Consider the following 25758-nt stretch of genomic DNA (forward strand, 5'->3'; position numbering starts at 1 on the left):
GGAAAGAGAATAGGGCTGGCTGCTCAGTCAGATAAGACCTTACGGTCATCCTCTGTACCTTGGTGTAGGGACCAGCTCTGATGTATGCAGGATAAGAATTCTGACTTTAGGGTCAGCAGGTGGTGTGGTGGTTAGGGCACTGAATTCCCAAATGACTAAACACAGTTTGAATCTCAGACCAGGTGGCTAGAAAATCATGCCAGGTGAGTGTACATGTGTACCTAGAATCCCAAGAGAAGAATGGGGGATGATTACTTACTTCCCTCTCTCCATGTCTCTCCAGTGGGCATGTATGTTGTGTCAAAAACTTAAAAAAAAAATTCTGACCACCCAGGGGACTCAGGCCAGAACCTAACTTTCTACATACAACATCTATACTCACAAGAGACGGCTAACTCAACTAGAATGGCAACTTATGTGTAACAGGGGGAATTATCTCTCAAACATTTAATGTGATAACCCAGCACTGTCACTTCTTGGGATCAAGGTGCTGGAAATGGAGAACTATACAGATGGTTGACTGATGAACGAGGAGTGAGAACACAGGCAGCTGGATAGTGTGGGCGGCCACACTTCAGGATGCCTACGGGAACTGCCTACCCCACCCCTTGCCCTGGTGCCACAGCGGGCGGGACTGTGCTATACCAGTGCCCTCTGAGCCACAGCTTGTCTGGAGTAGCAATGGCCCCAGACCCAAAGGCAGCCCAGCCACAGACTGCACAGGAGGAGGAGCTGGAGCTTCTCCCATCCTTCTCCTGAGAGTGAGGGCTTTCACAACAGTATGCAGAGCTGAAATGCCATGATGTGAGTGGCGATGATGTACTACTGCGTGAGCGACAGTGAGAGGAAGAAGCCAGCTGGTTGGCAGGGAAGGATGAAGCGGATGTGCAAAAAGGAGCAGAGATCCACAGAAACAGAAAACACAGCTCAGGAATCAGGGATGCAGGGTGAGGTGAGCCCTTAGAGCAGCCTCTGTTCTAACCATTTCCACATGTGGCCTCATGAGACATCTTTCTCCTGGGGTAACACTACATGTTTTAAAACCAGATAGCCTTCTTGAAGACAGCATTCCTCCAGGTTGGAGCAAAGCCTGATTCTTAATGTGCCATGGGTTACATATGACACCTATCGTAATGCCCCCTGGGCTGCAACTTACTGGGCACAAACAAGTCTTCTCATTGCTTTTCTATTGCTGACCTCTGTACCCACAGATCTCAGAACATCATGAGGCACATGGTCACAAATGACCTTGTAAGATACGATGACCTCACAAACAACCCATTGTGAAAGATTGAGCCTACGGTTTCTCTCACTTGTTTTTTTTACTGATTCTATTAAGAGTGATGATGGACAGCCTGGGCTTGGTGGTTGAGGTGGCTGGATCCCACATGGCCAACTTGTGTGGACTGAGTCCTGAACTGATAGCCTGGAAAAACACACTAGGGAGACCAGCAGATGGCATAATGGTTACGTTGCTGGACTCACATGTAGTTGACTGTGGTCTGAGTCCCAGACCTGGCAGTATGAAACTCATGCTGGGTGAATGTACACGCATGCCCAACATCCTGACAGCAGAAGGGAGGAGAAGGGATTGTGGCATGGTCATTCCCCTTGGGGGGTGATTTCACATTTCTCTGGTGAGCACGTGCACCCTATGGAAAAAATCTCCACCTTTAAAAAATTATTTTATTTAACCTTATCTACTTATTTATTTTAATTTGACCAGAGAAGGATGGGGGGGTGGGTGGGGGAAAGCAATAAAACAAGTTGTCAGGTCCAAAACTCGAACTGTGGTCGGCCATATGGGAGTCCAGCATTCTTAACCACCACACTACCTGTCAGCCCCAGGAAAAATCTCTCTTCAAAAAAAAAGAAAGAAGAACACACTAAGTGCATGTGTGCACGTCTGAGAGAGAGAGATGGGGACGGGATTACGGTTATGACTGTTACCCATTGGGGGTGCTTTCTTACTTTCCCTCTCTGTCTGTTCCTCTCCAGGAGTGCATGTGCTCTCTGGCAAATTGACCAACACACACACACACACACACACACACACAATAATAATAGATATTTCCTGATATTGTACACAAACTGGGGTGTATGTGTGCTGGTATCTGAACCCCATTATGACCTTATTATAAAGGTAACAGGCATTCATCTAGGAAATATATACCCAGCACCCATAATGTACTAGGACAGGGCTATGTTTGGTGCTAGTGTCCTCAGAAAGCTTCAGTGACATGGATGACAAAGGCAAATACAAAATCAAGAATAGTACAGAGTACAACTCTATTCCAGAAGTAAATACAAGATACAGGGAAGAAACACCTTACCCGTTCTTAGGATGGGGGGGAGGTAGTTGGGGAAAGCAGTAGAACAAAGTGATGGCTAAGCTGAAACCTAAGAAAAAAGTGGAGGTTAGATAGAAAAAGGGAAAAGAAGGTGAAGAATGTTCCAGACACAGGGCAAAGCATATGCAGATCAAAAGCACATCATAGGGACCAGCAGTTAGTGTAATGGCTATGTTGCTGGACTCCCATGTAGTTGACCGCGGTTCGAGTCCCAGACCGGGTGGCTTAAACTCACGCCGGGTACATATGTGTGTGTGCCCAAGATCCCGAGAAGAGAATGGAGGAGAAGGGATTGTGGTGTAGCCATCCCCCTTGGAGGGGTGATTTCTCGCTTTCTGTTGGTCTCTGTCTTTCTGGCGAGTGCATTTGCCCTATAGCAAAAACCTCTCAAAAAAAAAAAAAAGCACATCCAACAATTGTCCTAAGGTGGGTTGGGGAGAAGTAGTCTCAGTAACTTTGAAACTCAGGCTTTTATTTGGTAGGGAACAGGGGGTGAGGTTTCTGATAAATTAGGGTGGGGAGACAGAATAGAAACTTCAGAATGAAGCTGTGAAGAGCAACCATCTACCCACAGTATAGGAAGGCAACAAGCAAGCTCTGTCTACTCTCTGGAGGAAAAATGTTGCTTTAGAAAATTCTAAAAGCCAGGCCAGCATGCCAGGCCAGGAGGTGGCGTGGTAGTTGAAGTGTTGGACTCCCACATGGCCAACCATGGTTTGAGTCCCAGACTGGCTGCTTGCTTTCTCACTTTCTCCCTCTCTCTGGTGAGTATGAAAATAATAACAACAACAACAAATAATTAAAAAAAAAAAAAAAAAAGAAAATTCTAAATCCTTGGCCTGGACTTCACAGAGGCTTGGAAATAAAGTTCTAGCTTCTTTTAAAAAGTATAAATGAGCATTGTTGCTGAGATTCCTGGGCTCCAAATAAAAGGACAAATAGAATTACTCTGAAGTGGGTGTTCCTATAACCTGGGTCACACAGATTCTTATAGAAAAGAAAAAGAAACAAAAAAGGAGGGGAAAAAAAAAACAACCAAACAGACCCACTACACATAAGTTCCTATTTAAAACAACACACAAGGAAAGAGTCTACCATAAGCAAGAGTTAGCAGATCCAGGACCAGCAGGATTAAGATCCACCTTCCATAACCTTAAGACAATTGGATGGCATCAGAATATATTGAAATGATTAAGGAATGACTTAATTCAGCAAGAAAGTAATAAGGCCATTTCAAGAACCAAATAAAACTTACAGTAATCAAAAATATGTCAGGTGGCCCTGTAGCCTAGTGGTTAAGGGAACCAAATCCTATGTGGCTAACCACAGTTCAAATCCCAGCCCTGGTGGCTCAAAAAACATGCTGGATATGTGTGTTTGCATGACCCAAATCCTGACAGGATGGATAAATGCAGGAAAAGGGATTGCAGTGTGGTCACGTCACATTGTGGGATGCTTTCTCCCTTTCTCTGTTTCTTTCTCTGAGCACACACAGCCTAGGGAAACTAAAAATTACATAGATATACAGCCAAAATATATAAAATTTAGCCTTTCTGATATACCATGTGTGGTGGGACCACCACCAAGATGCAGATTTTCATAAAAACCGTTACGGGGAAGACCATCGCCCTCAAGATTAAACCTTCAGATACAACAGAAAATGCAAAAACCAGAATCCAACATAAGGAAGGAATTCCTCCTGGTCAGCAAAGACTGATTCTTTCTGGCAAGAATCAGTTGGAAGATGGGTGTACTTTGACTACAACATCCAAAAGGAGTCCATGCTTCATCTCATGTTGTCACTTCATGGTGATGCTATGAAAAGAAAGGTGTCTTATAACCACTCCCAAGAAGAATAAACATAAGAGAAAAGAACGTTAAGATGGCTGTCCTGAAATATTGTAAGGAGGATGAAAATGGCAAAATTAGTTGCCTTTGTCGGGAGTGCCCTTCAGATGAATGTGGTGCTGGAGTTTTTATGGTCAGCCATTTTGACAGACATTATTATTGTGGGAAATGTCTAACTTATTGCTTCAACAAACCAGAAGACAAGTAATTGTTTATAAGTTAATAAAAAAAAATGAACTAACCTTTAAAAAATGTATGAAATTTTAAAACTCAAAGGATAGGTTAATCAATAAATTAATATCACTGAACACAACAAGGAGACAGAGTTGAAGAACTGTCCGTAATTTTTCAGAATAACAGAGAGATGAAAAGATGGAAAATTTAACACACAAATGGAAAGATATGAAGATAGAATAAAAAGTCCAATAAACACTAACAGATGTTTCTGAGTTTGAAAACTGAAAGACTAAAGGAAAGGAAAAATTTAAAGAGATAGTAGATGAAAATTTCCAGCATTGATGAGTCATGAACTCTCAGTTTCAAGAAGTACAGCCAAGCAGATGAATAAAAATAAGTGTATGCCTACTCCTGTAATACAGTGGCGAATGCCAAAGGCAGAGATTTCTTTTTATATACTAGAAGGCATGTGTGCTCATCAGAGATATCTAGAGAAACCAAAGAGGGAACATGAGAAAGCACTCCCCACAGGATGGTCATACCACAATCTCTTCTCCTCTAGGTCTCCATCCTTTCAGGATTTGAGACATGCACACACAAGTACCTGGCATGTTTTTCAAGCTACTAGGTCTGGGACTTGATTGTCTTTATTTATTTATTTTTTGGAGAGGTTTTTGCTACAGGGCGCATGAGCTCGCCAGACAGAGACAGATAGACAGAAAGCGAGAAATCACCCCCTGGGGGGATGGCCACACCGCAATCCCTTCTCCTCCATTCTCCTCTCAGGATCTTGGGCATGCACGCATACACGCCCAGCGTGCGTCTAAGCCACCAGGCCCGAGACTTGAACCGCGGTCCACTACGTGGGAGTCCAGCGACATAGCCATTATGCCAACTGCTGGTCCCTGGGACTCGACTGTCTACACAGTTGGCCATGTGGGATTCACCACCTTAACCATACCACAGGCAGGCATGGCAAAGAGAACTTGGAAACAGGTAGCGTGAAAATACAGATAATCTACTAAGGAGCAACTGGCTATTAACAGACTCACAGCAATCACTGAAACTAAAAAACACTGGAAAAATCTTCCAACTGCTCTGAAAAAAATATTCTCAATCTAGAATAAATTGCCCAACTAAACTACACATCATTCGACAGTGATGGTAAAATAAAGAACATTTCAGAATAAGGACTGAAGGAACATACCATACACATCCTCAAAGAATGACTAAAGGTTATGTTTTTGGAAGAAGACAACTAAACACAGAAGGAAAGAACTGAAGGGGAGCTGTGAAAAGGGAGGACATGACCTACGAGCTATGAAGAATGACTATGATACCAAAGTAATGACATCTGTGTAGACCTGGCTCAGAGGCAGTAAAAGACCAACTGTAAATATCAGAAGAGGGAAGCTCAGGATATGAACAGAATTGGAATTACAAGTCAGTATATATATATTTTAGAAATAGTGTTAAAAGGATTGACTACCATAGAGAAAAACAATGAAATGTCTCCCTCACCTTTTAAGCAGAAGTATATTCCAGGTAACTAAAGACATGACTAGAGAAATTTAAAAATTTAAAAATTTGTTGGAAAGGCTGGCTCCATGGCCTGGTGGTTGAGGCAGCTAGATTCCATATGGCTGGCTGTGAGGTTTGAGTACCAGACCCAGTGGCCTGAAAAGCATATCAGGCATGTATGTGTGCATATCCAAAATCTCAAGAGCAATGAGAGATGGAGGAGGAATTGCTGTGTGACCATTCCCCAGAGGGGGCGCCGTCTCCTCTCTCCTCCCATCTCTCTGTCTCCATTTCTTTCTAACCAGTGCATACATCTTAACAAAAACAAAAAAACTCTGTTAAAAGAAATTGCCATTATATCATCAGAGTAAGGAAGATTGCTTTAAATTGGCACAAAACAAGCATAAAGGAATATAAATCTGTCAAACCTCAATTTTAGTATCACAGAAGACATCATAGGCAAAGTTTTCACAAGTTGGAAAGTAAAAAGCAATATTTGCAAAACATAACCGACAGAAAGACTCAGTTGTAAGAAAATAACCTAATGGAAAATAGGGGAAAAAAATCACAGAGGGAAAAATAGCCAAATAATAACAAATATAAAATGATGTTTGTTCAATCTCATTTATAATCTTGGATTGTACCACTGAAGTGTCATATGGGACCAACGAGATTGGCAAAAACTAGAGTCTGATTAATACTAGATGTTGGTAAGTATAAGGGAAAACAGCATTTCTTATAGGCTGACTGATAAATTATATCAATCACGTTGAGAGCCATTTGGCAATGCCAGATAAAACTGAAGATGCTGTCCCTTGTTACTTGGTCACTTCACTATCTGATATGTCCCCTACAGAAGCTTGCACATGAGCATCAGGAAACACAAAGACCACTGCTGCCATGGGAACAGGGAAAGAAAAGAGCCAACGTCACCATCTTAACAAGACTGTGGGAAGAAAGGGTTTTACCATGCCGTGGCTGGCAGTTGAAATGAATAAACTAGGGTTATAAGGTACTGATATGAACACATCTTTTTTAAAAAAGGATGTGTGAAACAAAAACAAGTTGCAAAAGTATAGTGTATGTGCTGTGTATATAGATCTGAAAGGAAAACCCAGGAAATGTGATTTATACAGACACACCTAAGTAGTAAAGTAAAAAAAATAACGGGAAAAATATACACCAACTTCAGGTTACTCTGGAATGGGGGAAAAGAAAGAAAATAGAAAAGTATAGAAACATTTTCACCTTAAAAAATAGAATATGAAGTAAATATAACCTCTGTTAAAACAGCCTCGGAAGAAAGACAGAGAGAAAGTGAATTTTGGCAAACATCTTCACCACGTTCAAGATAAAGAGGGACACTACTAGTTTCACTTTTTTATTTTTTTTACTAGAGGACAAGTAAGCTCACCAGAGAGAGACAAAGAGAGAGAGACACACACACAGAGCGAGAGAGGGAAGGAGAAAACACTCCCCATGGAGAATGGTCATACTGCAATCCCTTCTCCTCCATTTCCCTATCCTGTTCACTGGGCATGAACACGCACACGACCAGTGTGTTTCTTAAGCCACTGGGTCTGGGACTCTGTAGTTAGCCATGCGGGATCTGGCTGTCTTAACCACCAGGCCACAGAACTGTCCCAATTTCTACTTTTTAACTAAAGAATTCCACTAACAGAAACAAACTGCTTTTTCTTTTCTTTCTTTCTTTTTTTTTTTTGGAGAGGTTTTTGCTATAGCGTGCATGCACTTGCCAGAAAGAAAGACAGAAAGTGAGAAATCACCCCTGAGGGGGGATGGCCATGCTGCAATCCCTTCTCCTCCATTCTCCTCCTGGGATCTTGGGCATGCACACGTGTCTGGCATGAGTTTTTTTAAGCCACTAGGTCTGGGACTCGAACTGCGGTCAACTACTTGGGAGTCCAGCAACAGAGCCATTATGCCAACTGCTGGTCCTGGAACAAACTGCTTTTTCAAAGGTTTATTTTGGGGCCAGCAGGTAGCATGTGGTTAAATGCACTGGACTCCCGTATGGCCAACAGTTGTTTAAGTCCCGGACTTGGTGGCTTGCTTTCTCACTTTCTCACTTTCTTTCTCTGTCTTTGTTTCTCTCTGGTCAAATTAAAATAATAATAATGATGAATAAAATTAAATAATTCTCTTAAAAAAGTTTATTTATTTTATCTTGAAAAAGACAGGGGCACCTGCAACAGGACCTCGGCATACCGTAATCTCATCCAGTCTTTCCAGCCAGGGTCACAGGAACACCCTGTCTGTTCCAGGTCAGTCTAGGATGCAAATCCCAGTCCTCAGTATGGCTCCAGCACTGCAGAGAGGCATGCTATCTGTGCAGCCATAGCTGCGCCAACAAAGGTCACTCTTCTGTCAGTCTATGAACAAATTATTTATTTTTACTAGAAAAAAAACTGATCAGATCTCAATTACATTTCTTCCACCAGAAACTTTTTTTTTTTTTTTTTTTTAATTGCCAGAGAGCATGTTTACTTGCCAGAGAGAGAAGGAGAGGGGTTGAGAATACCCCAATGGGGTGTGGTCTCACCACAACTGCTTCTCCTTTCCACCATTCTGTTGAGATTTTGAGCGTGCATACACAACTGGCACATTTGTTCGGCTGCCAAGGCTAGGATTTAAGCTGCAATTGGCCATATGGGATTCAGCTTCCTTAACCACTAGGCCACAACCCACCATTCCCCACCATGTACCCTTTATTTATTTATTTTTAATTATTTAATTTTATTCATTAGTATTATTTTTTAATTTGACCAGAGAGAGAGTGGGGCTGGGGGGGAGTAAGAAAGCAAGTTTCCAGGCCTTGAACCCTAACTGCGGCCAATCACATGGGAGTCCAGCACCCCAACCACCACGCCACCCACTGGCCCCCTGCCATGTACTCTTTAAATTAAGGAAATGCAGCATTCCAAGCGTTCAACCATTACTGATGAAAGGAGAGTATCCTACTGAATTACGTACTAGGGAAGCACAGTCAGCCTGGGCAGACACAGCAGTCAGAGAGAGAGAGCTGACTGACCATAAAGACCACCTGACCCTCAGTGCTGATCTGCAGTATATGGGACAGTTATTTCTACTTGGCTGTTGGAATGAAAAAGGCCCTAGCTAGCCATAAAATGGACTCCCAGCCATATTTATTTAATTCTGTAGATTTACTTAGGAAAATCTAGGCTAAAATTTCTGAACCACAGAATCTCTGGAGGCCTTAAAAGTCAGTCAAGTCACACTTTTTTTCTGGAGAAGGTAAAGTTTCAAGGGCTTAAATGACTGTCAGGAGCAAAGCTACATCCCACAATGCTCCTTTCATTATCCCCAAACTGGTGGGACTTTGACGTTTGAACAGTCCTGTCCGATCACAGGGATTCTTAAAGATTTGAGGCCAGAGGAGTCTGGAGGGAAACAACAATACTCCTTGTCTTCCTTCTTTCAGTTTTGCTACAATGACGTCTTTGTCTAAAAGGAAGTGCCAGAAAGTGCCTACAGTGGTTTCTCAAATTAAATAGCATTCATTTTAATTTATATCAATTTATGAATATCCACAGCAGAGCAAATTAATAATACAGCTACTGGGGAATATGATTACATTTTCTTTGGTGGGTTGTGTTACCACACATCTTTTTGTTAAATGTCTGGTATATTTTTAGGGAATAACTTATATCTGCTAAATATGAAGATCTGAGTAATTGTAAGCTATGAAGTAAAGGTATTTCACTGTAATTTGTTGTTTTCTTTTCAGTGAAGAAAAATGTTTCAAAATCATAGATTTACAGAAATTCTACCTAGAGGGCACCTTGGATATATTTGGTATCACTCATTTATTTCAGATATCAGAAACTTGAAGCTCAAGCAAAATAATATTTAAAGGACTGAGAATCAGCAGCTCAGAGAGTTAGGCAAGTGGCATAAAAAAGGCATGCACTAAGCTCCTCTTTGCCCAAGCACTCTGCTCCATGGAATGCCACGGTGCTTCTGTTTCTTTTTTGGTTTTATTTTACATTATTTTAAAAGTTTACTTATTTCAGGAGTGAGAGACAGGCAGAGACAGAGAATGAGACAGCAGCTCCAACAGGATTGCGACATTGTGATCCACCCCCAGTTCTCAGCCAACCCTGGTCTCAGGCATGCAAGCTCCCAGGGAACTCAGGGAAGCCTTCAGACTTAAACTAGGAAACTTATCATGTGGGACTGCCTTACAGAGTATCTTTATACTGCTGTACTACTGGCTGTCCCCTGTCTGTTTTTTAGATCAACCAATGAGGAGAAGGGAGATTATTTTATTTTATTTTTTAATGTGTGAGAGATTTTTGCTCCAGGGTACATGCACTCGCCAGAGAGGCAGAGAGACAGAAAGCAAGAAATCATCCCCCAGGGGGGATGGCCACAATGAAATCCCTTCTCCTCCATTCTCCTCTCAAGATTTTGGGCATCCATGCACATGCACCCAGCATGAGTTTCAAGCCACTGGATCTGGGACTCAAACCATTATCAGACATGTGAGAGTCCAGCAAAGTAACCACGATGCCATCTGCTGGTCCCCAAATTTTAAATTGATTGACTGCTAGAAGGTGTATATGCTTGTCAGAAAGAAAGAGAGGAAAGAGGAGACAATATCTCCCATGGGGAATGGACACATTATAGTCCCTTCTCCATCTCCCCCTCTTTTTAAGATTTTGGGTACATATGCACACATATGTGCCTGGCATGTTTCTCAAGCCTCTTGGTCCAGGACCCAAATTATGGAGCTAGCCATGTGGGATTCAGCTGCTTTTATCACCAGGCCACAGGACCAGCCTTCCCTCCATTTTTTGAAGCTAGGGTTTCTTTCAAATCTAGAGTTTCCAAGTCATTCCATGAGGTACTCAGTTCATTGTGTAGTTGGTAAATCTGAAAATAATCCTTCCAGTAGCAGAGTAAGTTATGTCATGTCCAGGGGGCTCCAGTTCCACCCAGCCCTCACAACCACTGACATCTGGAAGTGACCAGGGCTGGGAGAGCAGAGATAAGCTGGAAGGAGAGTGTGGGTGGCTCTTGCCCACAGGATGAGATAGAGGCCCTCACCCAAGCCTGCCACATCGCTATGGCTGCTAAGCAGCGGGTGTTGTGGCTGATGTGTTGGGACCACAGGACAGGGCTGCTGCCTCAGAGGTAGGATTTTATTCCCTGTTCTGTTTCACATGGTGGCAACTCCCTTTTTAATGGAGATCAGCTTTAGAAAAATTTTAAATTCACATTTTGAGGCTGACAATAAAGTTCCCAGGCTTTTGTTTGATACTCTCTTTGAAGCACCAAACTGCTATGACAAACGCTAAACACAAAGATGGACAAGTATTCTGATGTATCAAGAAGTCTTAGGACATTGTCGCTGGAAAAGTCATGATGCATTTTTGCATAGAAAAATATAGAAAACTATGTCATGACTTTTTTTTTTTTTTGAGAGGTTTTTGCTATAGGGCACGTGAGCTTGCCAGAAAGACAGAGAGAGACAGAGAGACAGAAAGCGAGAAATCACCCCCCCTCCCCCCTAGGCGGGATGGCCATGCCACAATCCCTTCTCCTCCATTCTCCTCTTGGGATCTTGGGCACGCACACATGTGCACCTGGCATGAGTTTAAGCCACCGAATCTGGGACTTGAACCACAGTCGACTACATGGGAGTCCAGCGACATAGCCATTACACTGACTGCTGGTTCCACGTCATGACTATGACACATATAGTTCAACAATAGATTCCATTATTGGGTTTGTTTATACCCAAATCCCACCTTAAAATCACTATGCTTTACCTTTTGAAGAAGACTCTCTGGTATGAATGAAAACATGACAAACTATACCTCCCACATTTATATTGTGGACACTTCTTTGATATTTAGCAATATCAATGCTTTCAGTGTCCTCACTGGATACAAACTTAGTTTTATATTGGGAATCACCTTGATATTTCTGATCGACAAGATTTGTACTATCCTTGATTGTTATACACCATCTGATATGTCTGTTGCTCTTGTTCTTTCTAATCTTCAAACTTACATTCCACCTTCTTGAATTTCAGCTTCCCTTTTCCATCTTGTCATGGGGAAGTTGTGGTGTTATTTTGTTATTCATGCTCCAAACACATCCCATGGAGTTGTGTTCTGATTTTGAAGAAACTACCCTTTTCAGAGATGCTGAATTAACTGTTTGATTTCCTCCCCACCCCCATACCATCCTTCCTACACTTACTGATATCAATCATGCAAGTAGCACTGTTTCACATGCCAAGGAGTATAAAAAATTATCTCTGTCCCCTGGAGCCTATAATCTAGATGGAAAGACAATATTCTTAAACATCAACAGGATGACCATATAGCCGATTTCCCCAGGACAGTTCAAGTTTAAAAATGTCCATTTCCCCAATAAAATGATCAACAGCACCATTTTTACTCTCCGAAGCATCCCAGTTTGGACAGTAAGTAATATGGCCATCCTCCACATAAACCATTAGTAGCACAGCAAAGGGTTAAGAGTTATAAACCATATGAAGGTAGTAAGTGCTATATGAATTTAGAGAATGGAGTAATCAGTTTAAGTTAGAGCACTGGAAGGAGTCTAAGGGAAGAGGTGCTGAGGGTAGGGCTGGACCAGTAGGATGAACTGGATTTGTCTACAAAGAGAAGTGCGAGGAAGAGCCTACAGGCCTGGGGAGGAGAGCAGAACCCGCAGCTGGGAATGAGTATGCAAGCTGGAGGAGTCTCCTCAGCACTGGCTGGGTTTCCTGGTTGGAGTGGGAAATATGGACGCAAGGAGAGGGAAATTAAGTTATAGAAAGTCTGGAAAAGGCCAGAGTTTAGAGTTAATAGGCAAAGGGGAGGGAAGGAGGAAAATGGCATCATAAATCTTGATTTAAAAAATTATTCAATTTTTATGTATTATTATTATTTAATTTATTCTAGGAAACATGCACTCACCAGAGAGAGACACAGAAGAAAGAGAAAAAGATGGGAAAAGTGAGACAGCAAGCCACCAGGTCTGGGACTCAACCATATTCTGTCATGTGGGAGTCCAGCATCTTAATCTCCACCTCAACTGCTGGGCCTGGAACTTTGATTTTAAAAGTGTCACTAGACTGTTAAAATACAGTAGGAACTCGGAGGGGAAAAGGAAGGGCAGAAAGAATATTTCAAAGTGTTTTGTAGAACTTAAAGGACCAAGGGATGCCTAGCTGGACTAGGATGGTGTCAGAGAAGCCAAAGAACAATGAAAAAAAGAGAGGAAGGACAAGAAGGACTGACGAGGCTGAGTAATTAAGCGAAATTAATTGGAAAGAAAAAGTCATTGAAGGTGATTCTGAACTTTCAAATGTAAGAGTGGGGGAATGTTGATGATTTCCATTAAAAATAACTTGCACCCTTGATGGCAAAAGGGTGCCGGCGTTAGAAGCCCCATGCCACCTTCATCTGTGTGGGTAAAAGGGGCCATCCCTGACCCTTTAGAAAGAGGCCAGGACAAACCAAAGTCAGCAATCAAGCTGGGATATTCTACGTGTCTTAGTCCCCACTGTTGGCTACTTCATTTGCTTCTGGCTTCTGTCCAAAATTTTTAATTGGGATTTGCCCCTACTTAGTTGTCATGACGAAGAGGAGTTGAGGAGGAGGCACTTAAAACAAATATTGGATTTACTCTGTGATCAAAGGAGCGGAGTTGATGAGAGGATGCTAGCGCTGAGTATAAAAAGGTTTCTGAGAAATACCACGAGCTGACCATAGAGAGGTGTCAAAATATAACTAAGAACAGGACACAAGAAACATAATCTGGAAAACACAGTCAATAAAACAGAAGACTTGACTGCGGAGAGCAGTCAGTGGGAAAGCTAACTCCAAAAGGTAGCTTCTCTCTTCTAAGGCCGCCTTTAACAAGACAGAGGCAGTCAGGCTTGCTCTTACACAGCGATGTCTTACAGGGAGCCAAAATCAATGATAGCTTTTGATTCAATTTCAAATGAAGGTCGATGGATTTTTCTTTTTGAAAGAATTATTTTATTTAACTTTATTTATTTATTTTAATTTGACCAGAGAGGGACAGAGTGAGGGGAGGGGAAAAGAGAGAAAGAGAGAAAGTGAGAAAGCAAGTCCCCAGGTTGGGGACTCAAACCACGGTCGGCCATGTGGGAGTCCAGCGCCCCTAACCACCATGCCACCTGCTGGCCCCCAAGGTTGATGGATTTTAAAAAGGTTTTCATATTGTAGCTTATATACACCCTTAGTATTTTCTGTAGGCTTACCATCAGTCTCATAGTACTACAGTAACCACAACTATTCCATGATATGTACCTTTAGGGCGGAAATATCAAGTACTAATTCCTGAGTCACTCAGGTTTTTGATGCATGCTTTGTATGAGATAATAAACATCAGTTTATGAACTTGACCTGAACCATTTGCTGGATTAGTAGCACCAATGGTATGTCCAGGAGAAAAGCTACAAGGAATATAAATTGGCCAATTCAGGATTTATAAAATTCTTACTTACAAGAGGAGAAAAATGACAAAGATGTAGCATTACCTTAGGATGCTGGTGAGCATCTTAGATCAGCTAAACAATTCAGGAAGCTAAGTGAAAAGAAAGTGAGCTATGCAGGACACACCGATTTCTGTTTTCAGGGCAGCGGCGAGTCCCTACGGTGTCACTGCGCAGATGAGCAAGGCACTCCTCACAAAGGTGCTACTTTCATCCGCTGGCAAGCCGTTGTAAAAAATGTACAAGTCACGGGACCAGCAGTTAGCGTAATGGCTATGTCGCTGGACTCCCACGTAGTCGACCGCGGTTCGAGTCCCGGACCCGGTGGCTTAAACTCACACCGGGCGCGTGTGCGTGCGTGCCCAAGATCCCGAGAGGAGAATGGAGGAGAAGGGATTGCGGCGTGGCCATCCCCCCTGGGGGGTGATTTTCTGCTTTCTATCTCTTTGTCTCTCTCTGTCTGTCTGGCGAGCGCATGCGCCCTGTAGCAAAAAAACCTCTCCAAAAAAAAAAAAAATAATAAAAAAAAAAGTACAAATAACCAATGTAAACAATGGCAATAGTGCCCATAATGTGTGCAATGCAGTCACGTTATAGTGGCCCTGTTTATGCTACAGAAACTTCTCTTTTGACAGAAGGCTGTCTTTGTCAATCCTAATGGCGTTAAAATGCAGATTTTGTAAGAATTCAGCAACTGGAAGTTAGACTTGAATCCTTGCAAGTTCACAACTGGCTCTTATCCATTATTGTGAAAAAAACCCCCCCAAAAAAAAAAAAATAATAAAAAAAAAAGTACAAGTCACCAATGTCAACAATGGCAATAGTGCCCATAATGTGTGCAATGCAGTCACGTTATAGTGGCCCTGTTTATGCTACAGAAACTTCTCTTTTGACAGAAGGCTGTCTTTGTCAATCCTAATGGCGTTAAAATGCAGATTTTGTAAGAATTCAGCAACTGGAAGTTAGACTTGAATCCTTGCAAGTTCACAACTGGCTCTTATCCATTATGTGAAAGGCAGAAGAATGACCATTAAAACCACAACTTTCTTAACAATTTTCTCTACATTTCCATTTTCTCTTGTGCAGCAAACAGATGGATCTATAGCTTTGAGGAAAATGAAAATTTTTTTTAAGTTTATGGAAAACCAACAAAACAGTAAGGATGTTCCAAGCCAAAAGATTCTGATTCATCAGGTCTGGCATGGGGCCTGCATGGTTTGAAGAAGCAATTTCAGGCCCTCTCATGGTGGTATAGTGGCAATGGTCTATAGTGCTGAAAGCCACATGGAAGATCAGGGTTTGGTTACCAGGTCAACTTGTACACGGTAGGTATGAGCCTGGCTGGCTGAGACAAGCTGAGGGGGGTAGTGGGGTTCATTGTGTGAGATTCCATTGGAAGTACTTGTCTTTCTCTCACTCATGAAAGAAAGAAATGAATACACTTAAAAACAAAACAAAACAACAACAAAAATCACATAGAAGAAGTAGCCTTAAAGCACAACTTTGGGCCAGCAGGTGGTATTGAGGTAAAGTCGCTGGATCCCACATGGCTGGCTATGCAGTTCGAGTCCTGAACTAGGTGGCTTGAGAATCACACTGAGCACGTGTGTGTGCATACCCAAAATCCCAAGAAGAAACTGGACGAGGAGGGACTGTAGTGTGGCCGTACCCTGATGGGTGATTTCGTGCTTTCCCTTTCTTTCTCCCTATCTCTGATGAGCATACATGGCCTCAAGCAAAAACTAAAAAAAATAAAAGAAAGAAAAACATAACTCTGGTTGAAGACCCTTGGGGGTAAACTACATTTGAGTCCATGTCATTGGCATTGTATTAATGAAGTTAAGTACTTCAAAGTAAACAAGTTACTGAAGACTTCAGGCCTACCAATTAGAAAAAGTTCTGGAGAAAAAAAATGCTTTTGCCAATGTTTTACTGAATCTATCGGATCGTTGGAAAAATCATGACATACTTTTCTGCGCACAAATGTGTCATGATTTTTCTAATGACCCAATAGTCAGGCTTCATTAAATTTATCCTGTATTTAATTGTTTCCATTTCATCCACATCTGATAAACTTTGCATCTTTCAAAGTTGAGTTTAGATGTCAGCTATTGTGGGAGGCCTTCCCCTGGTGAGAGTTACATCCTCTGTGTTCCCCGCACCAGTTTGGAAACTGGCATTTGATGTTTATTTTATTCTATCTTGGAGTATGGTTCTACGTCAGGGTTCACTGTTTACATGTCTTTGGTTCCACTAGATCACACATCCTTAAGGCAAGGGACCAGGCCTTACTCAGTTTTATGGTACCAGTTGCCAGCTCACAGTGGGTGTGCAATAAATGTTATACTGTTAATAAATTTCAGTGCCTTCTGATGATTTATGAGATCAATGAAAATACTGCAAGAAATCCTACATCCTCGTGACTTACCCAGTATTTGAAAAGCAGTGAAGATGGTGTCTTCTGTATCATAGTTTGGTAAAGAAGTTGGTTAAGTAAGTGCTCCAAACACACAATTAAGGAGACTTTAGTCAAGAGCTTGCCAAAAAAAGAGACTACATTTTTTTCAAGACTGTAAAGACAAGGCTGCATGGAAAACTAAGCAAGATCTGTTTAATGGGCTATGCACTACTGACATGCCATGTTGGAGTCTAGTGCCTCAACCACCATGCCACCTGCTGGTATATCTCATCCAGGATCTTTGTGTAACACAATACAAAAATAAGTCATTTTAAACCCAGAGTTCCAAAGGATGAGGGCCACTGAGACAATGCTATCTTCTCATTTGTTCCAGAAGAGGAGCAGCCATCAGAAGACTGGGTGCTCTCAAGGAACAGTTCGAGACCAAATTCCACAGGCAGGCTACAGTATGCTGTTAATAGGCATCATGAAGGTTAGAATGAGAAGTTGGGACGGTGCTGCTTCTCTACAGGGGCCTGAAAACAACTTACATCAGAATCGTTTGTGGTTGCTTTTTAAAATTCAGATTTCTGGGACTATCCTATACCTCCTGAATCAATCCCTAGCAATAGGACCCCAAACTACTGTGAACTAACATGCCAGGTAATTCTGATGTGTACTGAAATAGGAGGAATCTCTATGGAAGGGACTGAAAATATACACCTAAGCATACATAACAGCTGACAGTCAATATAATTTCTGTCACTGGGCTTCCACAAAAAGTGGGAAAATATAAGAACAATTGGCTGATTGTTACAAACAATGTGTTGTTTGTAACAATGGCTAAGAGACAAAGTTAGGTTTCTGATCTCATTATATAGTAGTTATAAATTATATAGCTATATCTCCTGTAAAGCAGATGTAACATAAACAGATAAATTAACAAATGAAACATAATTCATAATTCATCTTCCCAAAGGATTACTGAAGTAAAGTATTTGTTAATTGGTTCCAACTGCCAAACACTTAAACTAAAATTTAACTTACATACAACTTTGAAGACAAACCATATACTGGGCTTAACTTCCTAGCTCTTTCCTGTGGCTGCCTGTACTGGGAGTATCTCAGAGGTATCTCCTTCCCTCAGGAATGGATCAAACTTCCCGATTCCTCCCTAGTGTGATGGGTTTGAGTCTCACTGCCTTCAAGAAAAGATGTGGCCTTGGAGCTGGCATAAGAACTGAAGTATAGCTATGCTTTAACCAGAAATTCACTTTGAATATGCTTAGCATAAATCATCAACTGGCTGTCTTCAATAATTAGTATAAATTCTCAGTGGGATTTATAAAGAATCCAAAATGATAAGTTTAAAGATAAAGATTTAAAAGGGGGACACCTTTCTTTCTTCCCAAATACTCCTTTTGGAAGTGGTGAAGAACACTACAAAATGGATTTGTAGTCAGAGAGGTTTGGGGTTAAGTCCTGATTATGACACTTAATAACTGTTTAACTTTCAGTGAAATAAATCTATTTAATCTCTCCTAGCCTCAGTGTTGTCTACTGTGAACAGGAATAAAGTCATCATAGGGTATTCAGATCCAAGTTGATGTTTTTCAGTCTTGTTCCTACAGGGAGTTCTGAGAACATAGAGAAATCACTATCAAGAAATAAATAAGGGACCAGCAGTTAGCGTAATGGCTATGTCGCTGGACTCCCATGTAGTCGACCGCGGTTCGAGTCCCGGACCCGGTGGCTTAAATTCACACCAGGCACGTGTGCTTGTGTGCCCAAGATCCCAATCTGTCTCTCTGGCGAGTGCACGCACCATATTCTTGTGGGGGGGGCCCCCCCCAAATAATAAAAAACCTCCCAAAAAAAAAAAAAAAAAAAAAGAGATAGAGAGAAAGAAAGAAATAAGATGAAAATTCATGCCCAACGACATTAATTTAAATCTAGGTGAGAGCAAACAGCTATTCACTTCTCTTGAGTAAATCTCAAGAAAATGACTGATGATGTACCATAATAATGAAAAATAGAGGTGTTCTAAAATGACAAATACGGACTAAGTTTCTAGAGTTGCTTGAATAAAATAAGAGGTTTTGGTGGTCATTTCTGTAGAGCCTGTGAAAGCATGATATCAAATTCATCCTAATCTTATAAGAAGCATAGTTCATTTTTGGAGTCTCACTCGTCAAGGAGGATTCCCTCCCAGAGACATTCCGACTCCTTGTGGCCAACTAGGCAGACCATTGGCACTGACCCCTCAGAAGAGTAGCAGTTTTTGTTGCATGGAGTAAACTAAGAACCGTCAACCACTTCTTTCACTTGACATGGGTATGTAATTTCCTTTGAATGCAAGAGAATTCAAGATGCCATTACAGGTTGATAGTAATTAAAACTTTCTCAACTAATCACTTCTTAACTAATCACTGAAGTAAAACATCATAACTAGGGATCTAAAAATTGTTTTATTGTGGGACCAACAGATGGTGTAATGGTTATGTCACTGGATTACCACATGGTCAACAATGGTTCCAGTCCTGTACTCAGTGGCTTAAAACATGCTGGGCATGTGTGTGCATGCTCAAAATCCTGAGAGGAAAATGAAGAAGGGATTGTGGTGTGGTCATACCCCCTGGAGTGGTGATTTCTTGCTTTCTATCTCTCTTTCTCTTTCCATCTCTCTGGCGAGTGCATGTACTCTATAGCAAAAAATCTCTCTTAAAAAATTGTTTTATTAAAAAAAAATTGTTTTATTGTGGGGCCAGCAGTTAGCGTAATGGCTGTGTCGCTGAACTCCCATGTAGTCGACCACAGTTTGAGTCCCGGACCCGGTGGCTAAAACTCACGCAAGGCACCTGTGCGTGCGTGCCCAAGATCCCGAGAGGAGAATGGAGGAGAAGGGATTGTGGCGTGGCCATGCCTCCTGGGGAGGTGATTTCTCACTTTCTAGCTCTCTGTCTCTCTGGTGAGCGCATATATCCTATAACAAAAGAAAAAAAAAGAGGAAAAATTGTTTTATTATAACTATATTTTTGAAGAGCATTCAGAGATTCAGTAAGTACATCACATTTAGACAATACTAAGTAAAATTGCATGGTTTACTGAACACATGATAGCAAGAAATCTATGGTGGACCAATTATAGCCTCAACAGGTACAGCATGAAGAGGTGCATACCTGTGCTCCTTCTGTGTTCTGGCTATAAAAATCAATTCTGAATCAAATCCAAGATACTAAGCTTTAACCTCAGCACTAAAACTTAAGAATCCACTGAATAAGAAAAGTTGCTTCTTCCCCAAGTTAAACTCAAAAATGCTCAGGTGAGTGTTTCTAATTAAGGATCCTTTTATCAGCAATAGCTTAGGGCATACTTATCAATGAAATTTTAATGGATTACCATTAAGTGTTAGTCACCATAAAACAGATAAAATTATGTGAAAAAAATCTCATTTCTACAAAGAGGCTTATATTTTATTTTTAACATACTGTCATGGGGAATATTAATTATCACTACAAAAAGCTTTGTTAATAATCCTCATAGTAAACTTTGTTTTCAGTTAATTTCCGATCCTATTTATAAAGTACTTTACAAATTTCATTCATCTTTTTCTCACTGTTGTTTTAACTAATCTGATCACCTTTATTTGAAACAAAATTAAGTTCCTACTGTTATTTTTTACTTCTAAAATTCTATAAAATTAGCCAGTCTTCATAATAGTAAGTAATACTATTATGAAGAAGTTCAGAAAATGCCACTCTAAAATCTGCTTTGGAATGCTGATTAATACACTACTTGCATTATGTCACAAAGGACAGAATAAGAAAGAACAAATATACAATATTTACAAAATCTTTTCCAAGTGTGTGGTAGATACCAATAATAACACAGCTTCGAAACTATTTTGTAGAAAGAAATGCTTTTGTCACTTTCCCAGATCACTCACATTCAAAAGACCTGATTTAGGGAAATAAGTTTCTCTTTTTATTTCTAATAGTAAGAAAATCTGGATATAATTATCCTGTAAGACCTTCAATTAATAGCTACTCCCCCAAATCACTTCATATTCTATTATGTGGATTAATAAACCTTTAGCTAGGGCAAGTACAGTGAAGGAAAAATGTATTAGGGAGTTTCTGAGAATTATATTCAAATTTATATTCAATTTTGGTTTCCATCTATTACTTTCATCGGTGTTTTATTATCTGGTAGACATTTAACGGCACTGTTTTGATGCTGATCATTCAAACTAGTTATTAGAAGACATGAGGATGGATGGTTAGTACTAGACACATTAAGATAAGCAATTAGGACCAAAGTCAAGATAAAAATAAAACCTATGTATATTCCCTCACCCAACATGTATTTAGGAAATTCAGCTCTATGGAAGCTCCCAGTCAGGTGTGGAGGGGGTTAGTAATTGAGTGCACGAAATAAACTGACAGGAGGCAGTTAAACAGGAGAAAAGGCTCACAGATTTAGTCCATGTGTGGGCATCACATGGAAGAAAAGTGAATAGCCCCAAACCCAGTGAGATCTAGAAGCTTACATACCCTCTTCTTAGGGAAGACAGGAGGGGCTATGAGGGCAATTTAGAGGAGAGAAAATGACTTTTGGGAAAGATGAAGGAGCCTGTGACAAAGTCCTTCTGGGCCTCAAGTCATCTCTGGGGATGGATGAGAACTGAGTTCTTTCTGAAGGATCTGTTTTTAGACAGATAGGGGGAGTTCAAAGAAAGCCCCTTGCTGCATTTGCTGTCCTCCAGGGTCCTCAGTTTGAAGTAATCAGCATTCCAAAGCAGATTTTAGAGTGGCATTTTCTGAACTTCTTCAAGTGTAACAGGTAATAATAAGAGATATTATTTAGTTTTTGTCCTCAAAAAGCTTACAAGAAATTCTCAGAATGAATCAGCTAAAAATACTGACTGATTAGTATGAAGACTTTTTCAAAGACAAACCTGGTGTCATACATAGTCATACCTGAATACGGACTGTAGAAAGAGTACATGGTAGCCTCGGAAGGGTGAGATTACAGTGGCCTTTTGGGTTTTTTACACCTTTTTCATGATTTGGATTTTTTTTACAAGTATGTATTATTTTTTGTAGTCAGAAAAAAAAATCAAAATATATGTCATGAATAAATACTGCCAGAGGACAAGTGGATATAAAATATTTGTTGATTTAGGGTACGGTGCTAGTGGCTTATGAGTGGATTTCTGTCTATTTTAAAGTTATTGTGTTGTTATAATAGAATTGTGATGACAGACTTAATTCAACAATAAAACAAGTATGTGGAAATTTTAAGTCCTTTGATTTGATTTTGCTTTATTATATATTAGGAGTAAAGACCTCATTGCCATTATTTTTAAAGATTATTTAGTTATTTCTTCCATACACAAGAGAGAAAGACAGAGAGACAGCATCCCCAACAGGGTCTTGATGCCACCCCCAGCTTCAGTCAGCCCTGGATCATGAACACAGAAGTGTCCAGAGTACCCTGGGAGGTTTCTGGATTTGAATCCAGAACTTAACTTTTCCTTAAAAAAAAAAAAAAAAAAAATTGCCAGAGGCCACATGTGTTCATCAGGGAGAGACAGAGAGACAGAGAGGGCAAAAGCACAACTCCCCCGCCCCATGGGGTATGGTCATGCCATAATCCCTTCTTCATTTTCTCATCCCATCAGGATTTGGGGCATGCATGCACATGCATCCAGTGTGTTTTTCAAGCTTCCAGGGCTGGGATTGAAACCATGCAGTCAGTCATATGGAACCCGGCTCCATTTGCCACGAGGCCATAGGTTCTGCCAGAACCCAGAACCTTTCATATGGGTCAGCCTCACAGTGCATTGTGTTTTACCACGGTACCAGCCACTGCCCACCACTCACTGCCATTTTTATTTCTATCTAAAGAGTAGGGCTGTAGAGGAAATTAAGGTACACCCTCTATTTTTGTTTGTAACACACTTTTTCAAACTCTCGTATGTGGTTACAGTCTACCTGTAATAATTTATTTCATTACCATCTACTATTAGGGTAATACTTCTACCATCTATTATTAGGGTAATTCCATTAAATTAGAATATGGTCATTTATGGTTTCCTAAATTTCCAAATGCTTTCATGTTAATATGCTGTCTTAAAAAAAAAAAAAAAAAAAAAAGAAGAAGAAGGAAGAAAGAAAGAGAAAGAAAGAAAGAAAATTAAAAGAATTCCTGGCTGTATTTCAGAAAAGCTCAGTAGCCTTGACCTTTGTGTTTTAAGAAGGCCTTTAGCCAGATTAAATAGAAACAAGACTCTTCTTCATTTCGGCAAGTCCCAGTTACATCATTGACCATTTTTTAAATCCTGTAATCTTATTTTTAGTGTCACTTTAGGCTGAATCATTCTTTTCAAAAATGGCATAGATTGTGATATCTGTGTAGCTTTTCTTATTTAATACAACTCCACTGTCATTTTAAGTGAAAAAATTATGATGGAGTATGAGAAACTTTCTGTTAATGGAAGCTTACGTCCTTCTGGTCAAGGACGAAGGGTATCAGGTACTTGCTAACTCCATTTAAAAATTCTACTTAAAAAAACACATTGGGGGCCAGCAGGTGGCATGGTGGTTGGGGGTGCTGGACTCTCAGATGGCTGACCACAGTTTGAGTCCTGGACCTGGTGGTTTGCTTTCTTACTTTCTCTCTCTCTCTCTCTGTCCTCCCCTGGTCAAAGTATAAACTAACTAACTAAATAAAGCTAAATAAAATGATTCCTTAAAAAAAATGTAAAGTGCATATGCTCACTAGAGAGAGATGTGAGACAGAGGGACAATGAGAAAGCATCCCTCAGGGAGGATGGTATACCACAATCCCTTCTCCTCCATTATTCTCTTGGGATTTGGGGCCCACACACACCCAGCATGTTTTTCAGGGCACTAGGTCAGGGACTCAAACTGTGCAGCTGGTCATGTGGGATCCAGTCACCTTAACCACCACCCCACCTGCTGGCCCAAAATTGTATTATTTTATAAAGTTAATTGTGGATTTCTAGAGACCTTTCAGGGGCTAATCGATTCATGCACTCACTTTGCAGGATAACTGGGCACTGGAGGGAGCAGGGAGACTCTCTGGGTTAGTCCTACTATACAAGCCAAACAATGCAGAACTGAGCCAGTAGAGAATGTCCTTGTCATTTATTCTAGTTTTAATTAAGGCCTGAGTCAAAGTTAAGAACTACAATAGCTCTAGATGTGAAACTGGATATAAATTAAGATACACTCACAAGCGGACCTCCAGGTTATTGTGATACAGTGGAAAACAGACATGTCTTAAGGAGTGGAGGGAGAGAGCCCCACAGCGGTGTCTCCGTGTAGCTGGCCTGACTTCGTGTCACAAAACAGGAAGGAGCGAAGTAGGCTGCGAATTGGGGGGGAGGGTATGCACAGAGTTTGGCTTCATAGTGGGTTCATTTAAATGTAAAATGTTCTTAGAAACAATGACCTGGAAAAGTTACTTTTGAACTTTGGAGAGAACTGATTTACTTAATTAGAAAATAAAAAGTATTACAGTTTTATTCTTATTTACAACTACAATTTAAGTGAAATCTTATGCTGATGAAGTTCTTAGTTAGAAATTACTGAAAAGAAAAATACTTTCATTTTAGAAGACAAATAGGAAAAACCTTTTTTGGTTCTGCAACAGATCAAACTGGCTTTTATTTTACCAATTACCATCACCTTGAATTACCAAATTCTAGTGGTATTTGGGGTGGTGAGTGACAGAGGTCATACCCAAAAGCCATGACAATGGGTAAATCACCAATGGCAAATAAAATAAGCCTCTAGTTAGTTTACACAATTTCAGCTGCACCTTTATGGAATGAAGGCAAAGCTCAACAAAGAACCCATAAAATGAAATGATGCAGACCAACCTTTTATTGCACCCACAATATTTTGGTCTAGTCCTTTCCGGTTGTCATTGAGTCCTCTTTTCCTCTTCCCATTGGGTAAGGAGTTAGCCAAAGTCTTGTCATCAAAAAATGCACACACCAGTTTTCTAAACAGAAGACTTCCTGAGCGAGTGTAGTTTGACAATATAGAGTCCAGCTGAGATTTAGGCATAAACACATCAAAGCCTTCAGCAAGTTGCACTTCTGGCTACCAAAAGAACATAAATATTTTATTAAAAGCAAGATTTGAAGCATTTGACTTTGGGCATATGTGCAACAAGAAAACATCACCAGCTATTTAAATGTCCACATGCCACAAATGATACAGTCTCAGCTCTGTATGGCAGTATTTGTAATTTACAAAACCAATGACTATTTATCATTCATACAACAGATGCTCTAATTCCAGTATTTAATCTTGTCAAAAGCAATGGAATGGAGTATACAGAAAAAGCATTCCTGTTCTTAGAAACAGTCCAGAGGAGGCTGGATAATCACAAAATCGTATCATTCTGGAGCTAAAGGGACTTGAGGCTTCTACCTGGAGCATCCTCATTTTGTTAGGCAAATGATAACCACTACACTACTGAAACTGGGCACTCTCACTTTGTAAATGAGGGAACTAGGCCCAAAGAGATTGTAACAATAAACAAAAATAATTAAAATGTGCTTAGTTCACTACAATTTACAGATCACTTTCTCATACATTTAATAGTTTAATTTCTTCCAACTAAGGACATAAACACGTGGCTACTGCTGCACTTTCTAGTATGCCAGTGGTATTAGTTGGGCACTGTTTTCCCCACCAATGAAAACTTACATAATCCAATACATACAAATGATGAGGTGGTTCCTCAGGCAGTTTCAATCCACTCCTCATCACTGAGAGGAAAGGCTAAAACAGGGGATGCACGGCCATGCAGGAGTGGGTGGGTGAGTGACAGGAAGGCAAGGGAGGATCTGTCTGTTTATAGCCACCCCCCTACCACCTGCATTGTCGCCTGGGCTCCGC

The 25758-nt window shown here is 40.7% G+C and overlaps 1 protein-coding gene across 11 annotated transcripts in view; it reads right to left on the reverse strand.

The window, feature by feature from the left end:
- The window catches only part of BEND7 (BEN domain containing 7), a 153446-nt gene that overhangs the window by 78361 nt on the left and 49327 nt on the right, over positions 1 to 25758 (reverse strand). For all 11 annotated transcript variants that reach the window (XM_014584957.2, XM_027769045.1, XM_006170373.3 and 8 more), the window contains one exon: positions 24729 to 24954. In XM_014584957.2, coding sequence (XP_014440443.1) covers positions 24729 to 24954 — 226 coding nt within the window. The remainder of the gene's footprint in view (positions 1 to 24728; positions 24955 to 25758) is intronic.

Source organism: Tupaia chinensis, unplaced genomic scaffold (genome assembly GCF_000334495.1).
Source record: "Tupaia chinensis unplaced genomic scaffold, TupChi_1.0 Scaffold148242_1, whole genome shotgun sequence".
In the NCBI taxonomy this organism is placed as follows: domain Eukaryota; kingdom Metazoa; phylum Chordata; class Mammalia; order Scandentia; family Tupaiidae; genus Tupaia; species Tupaia belangeri.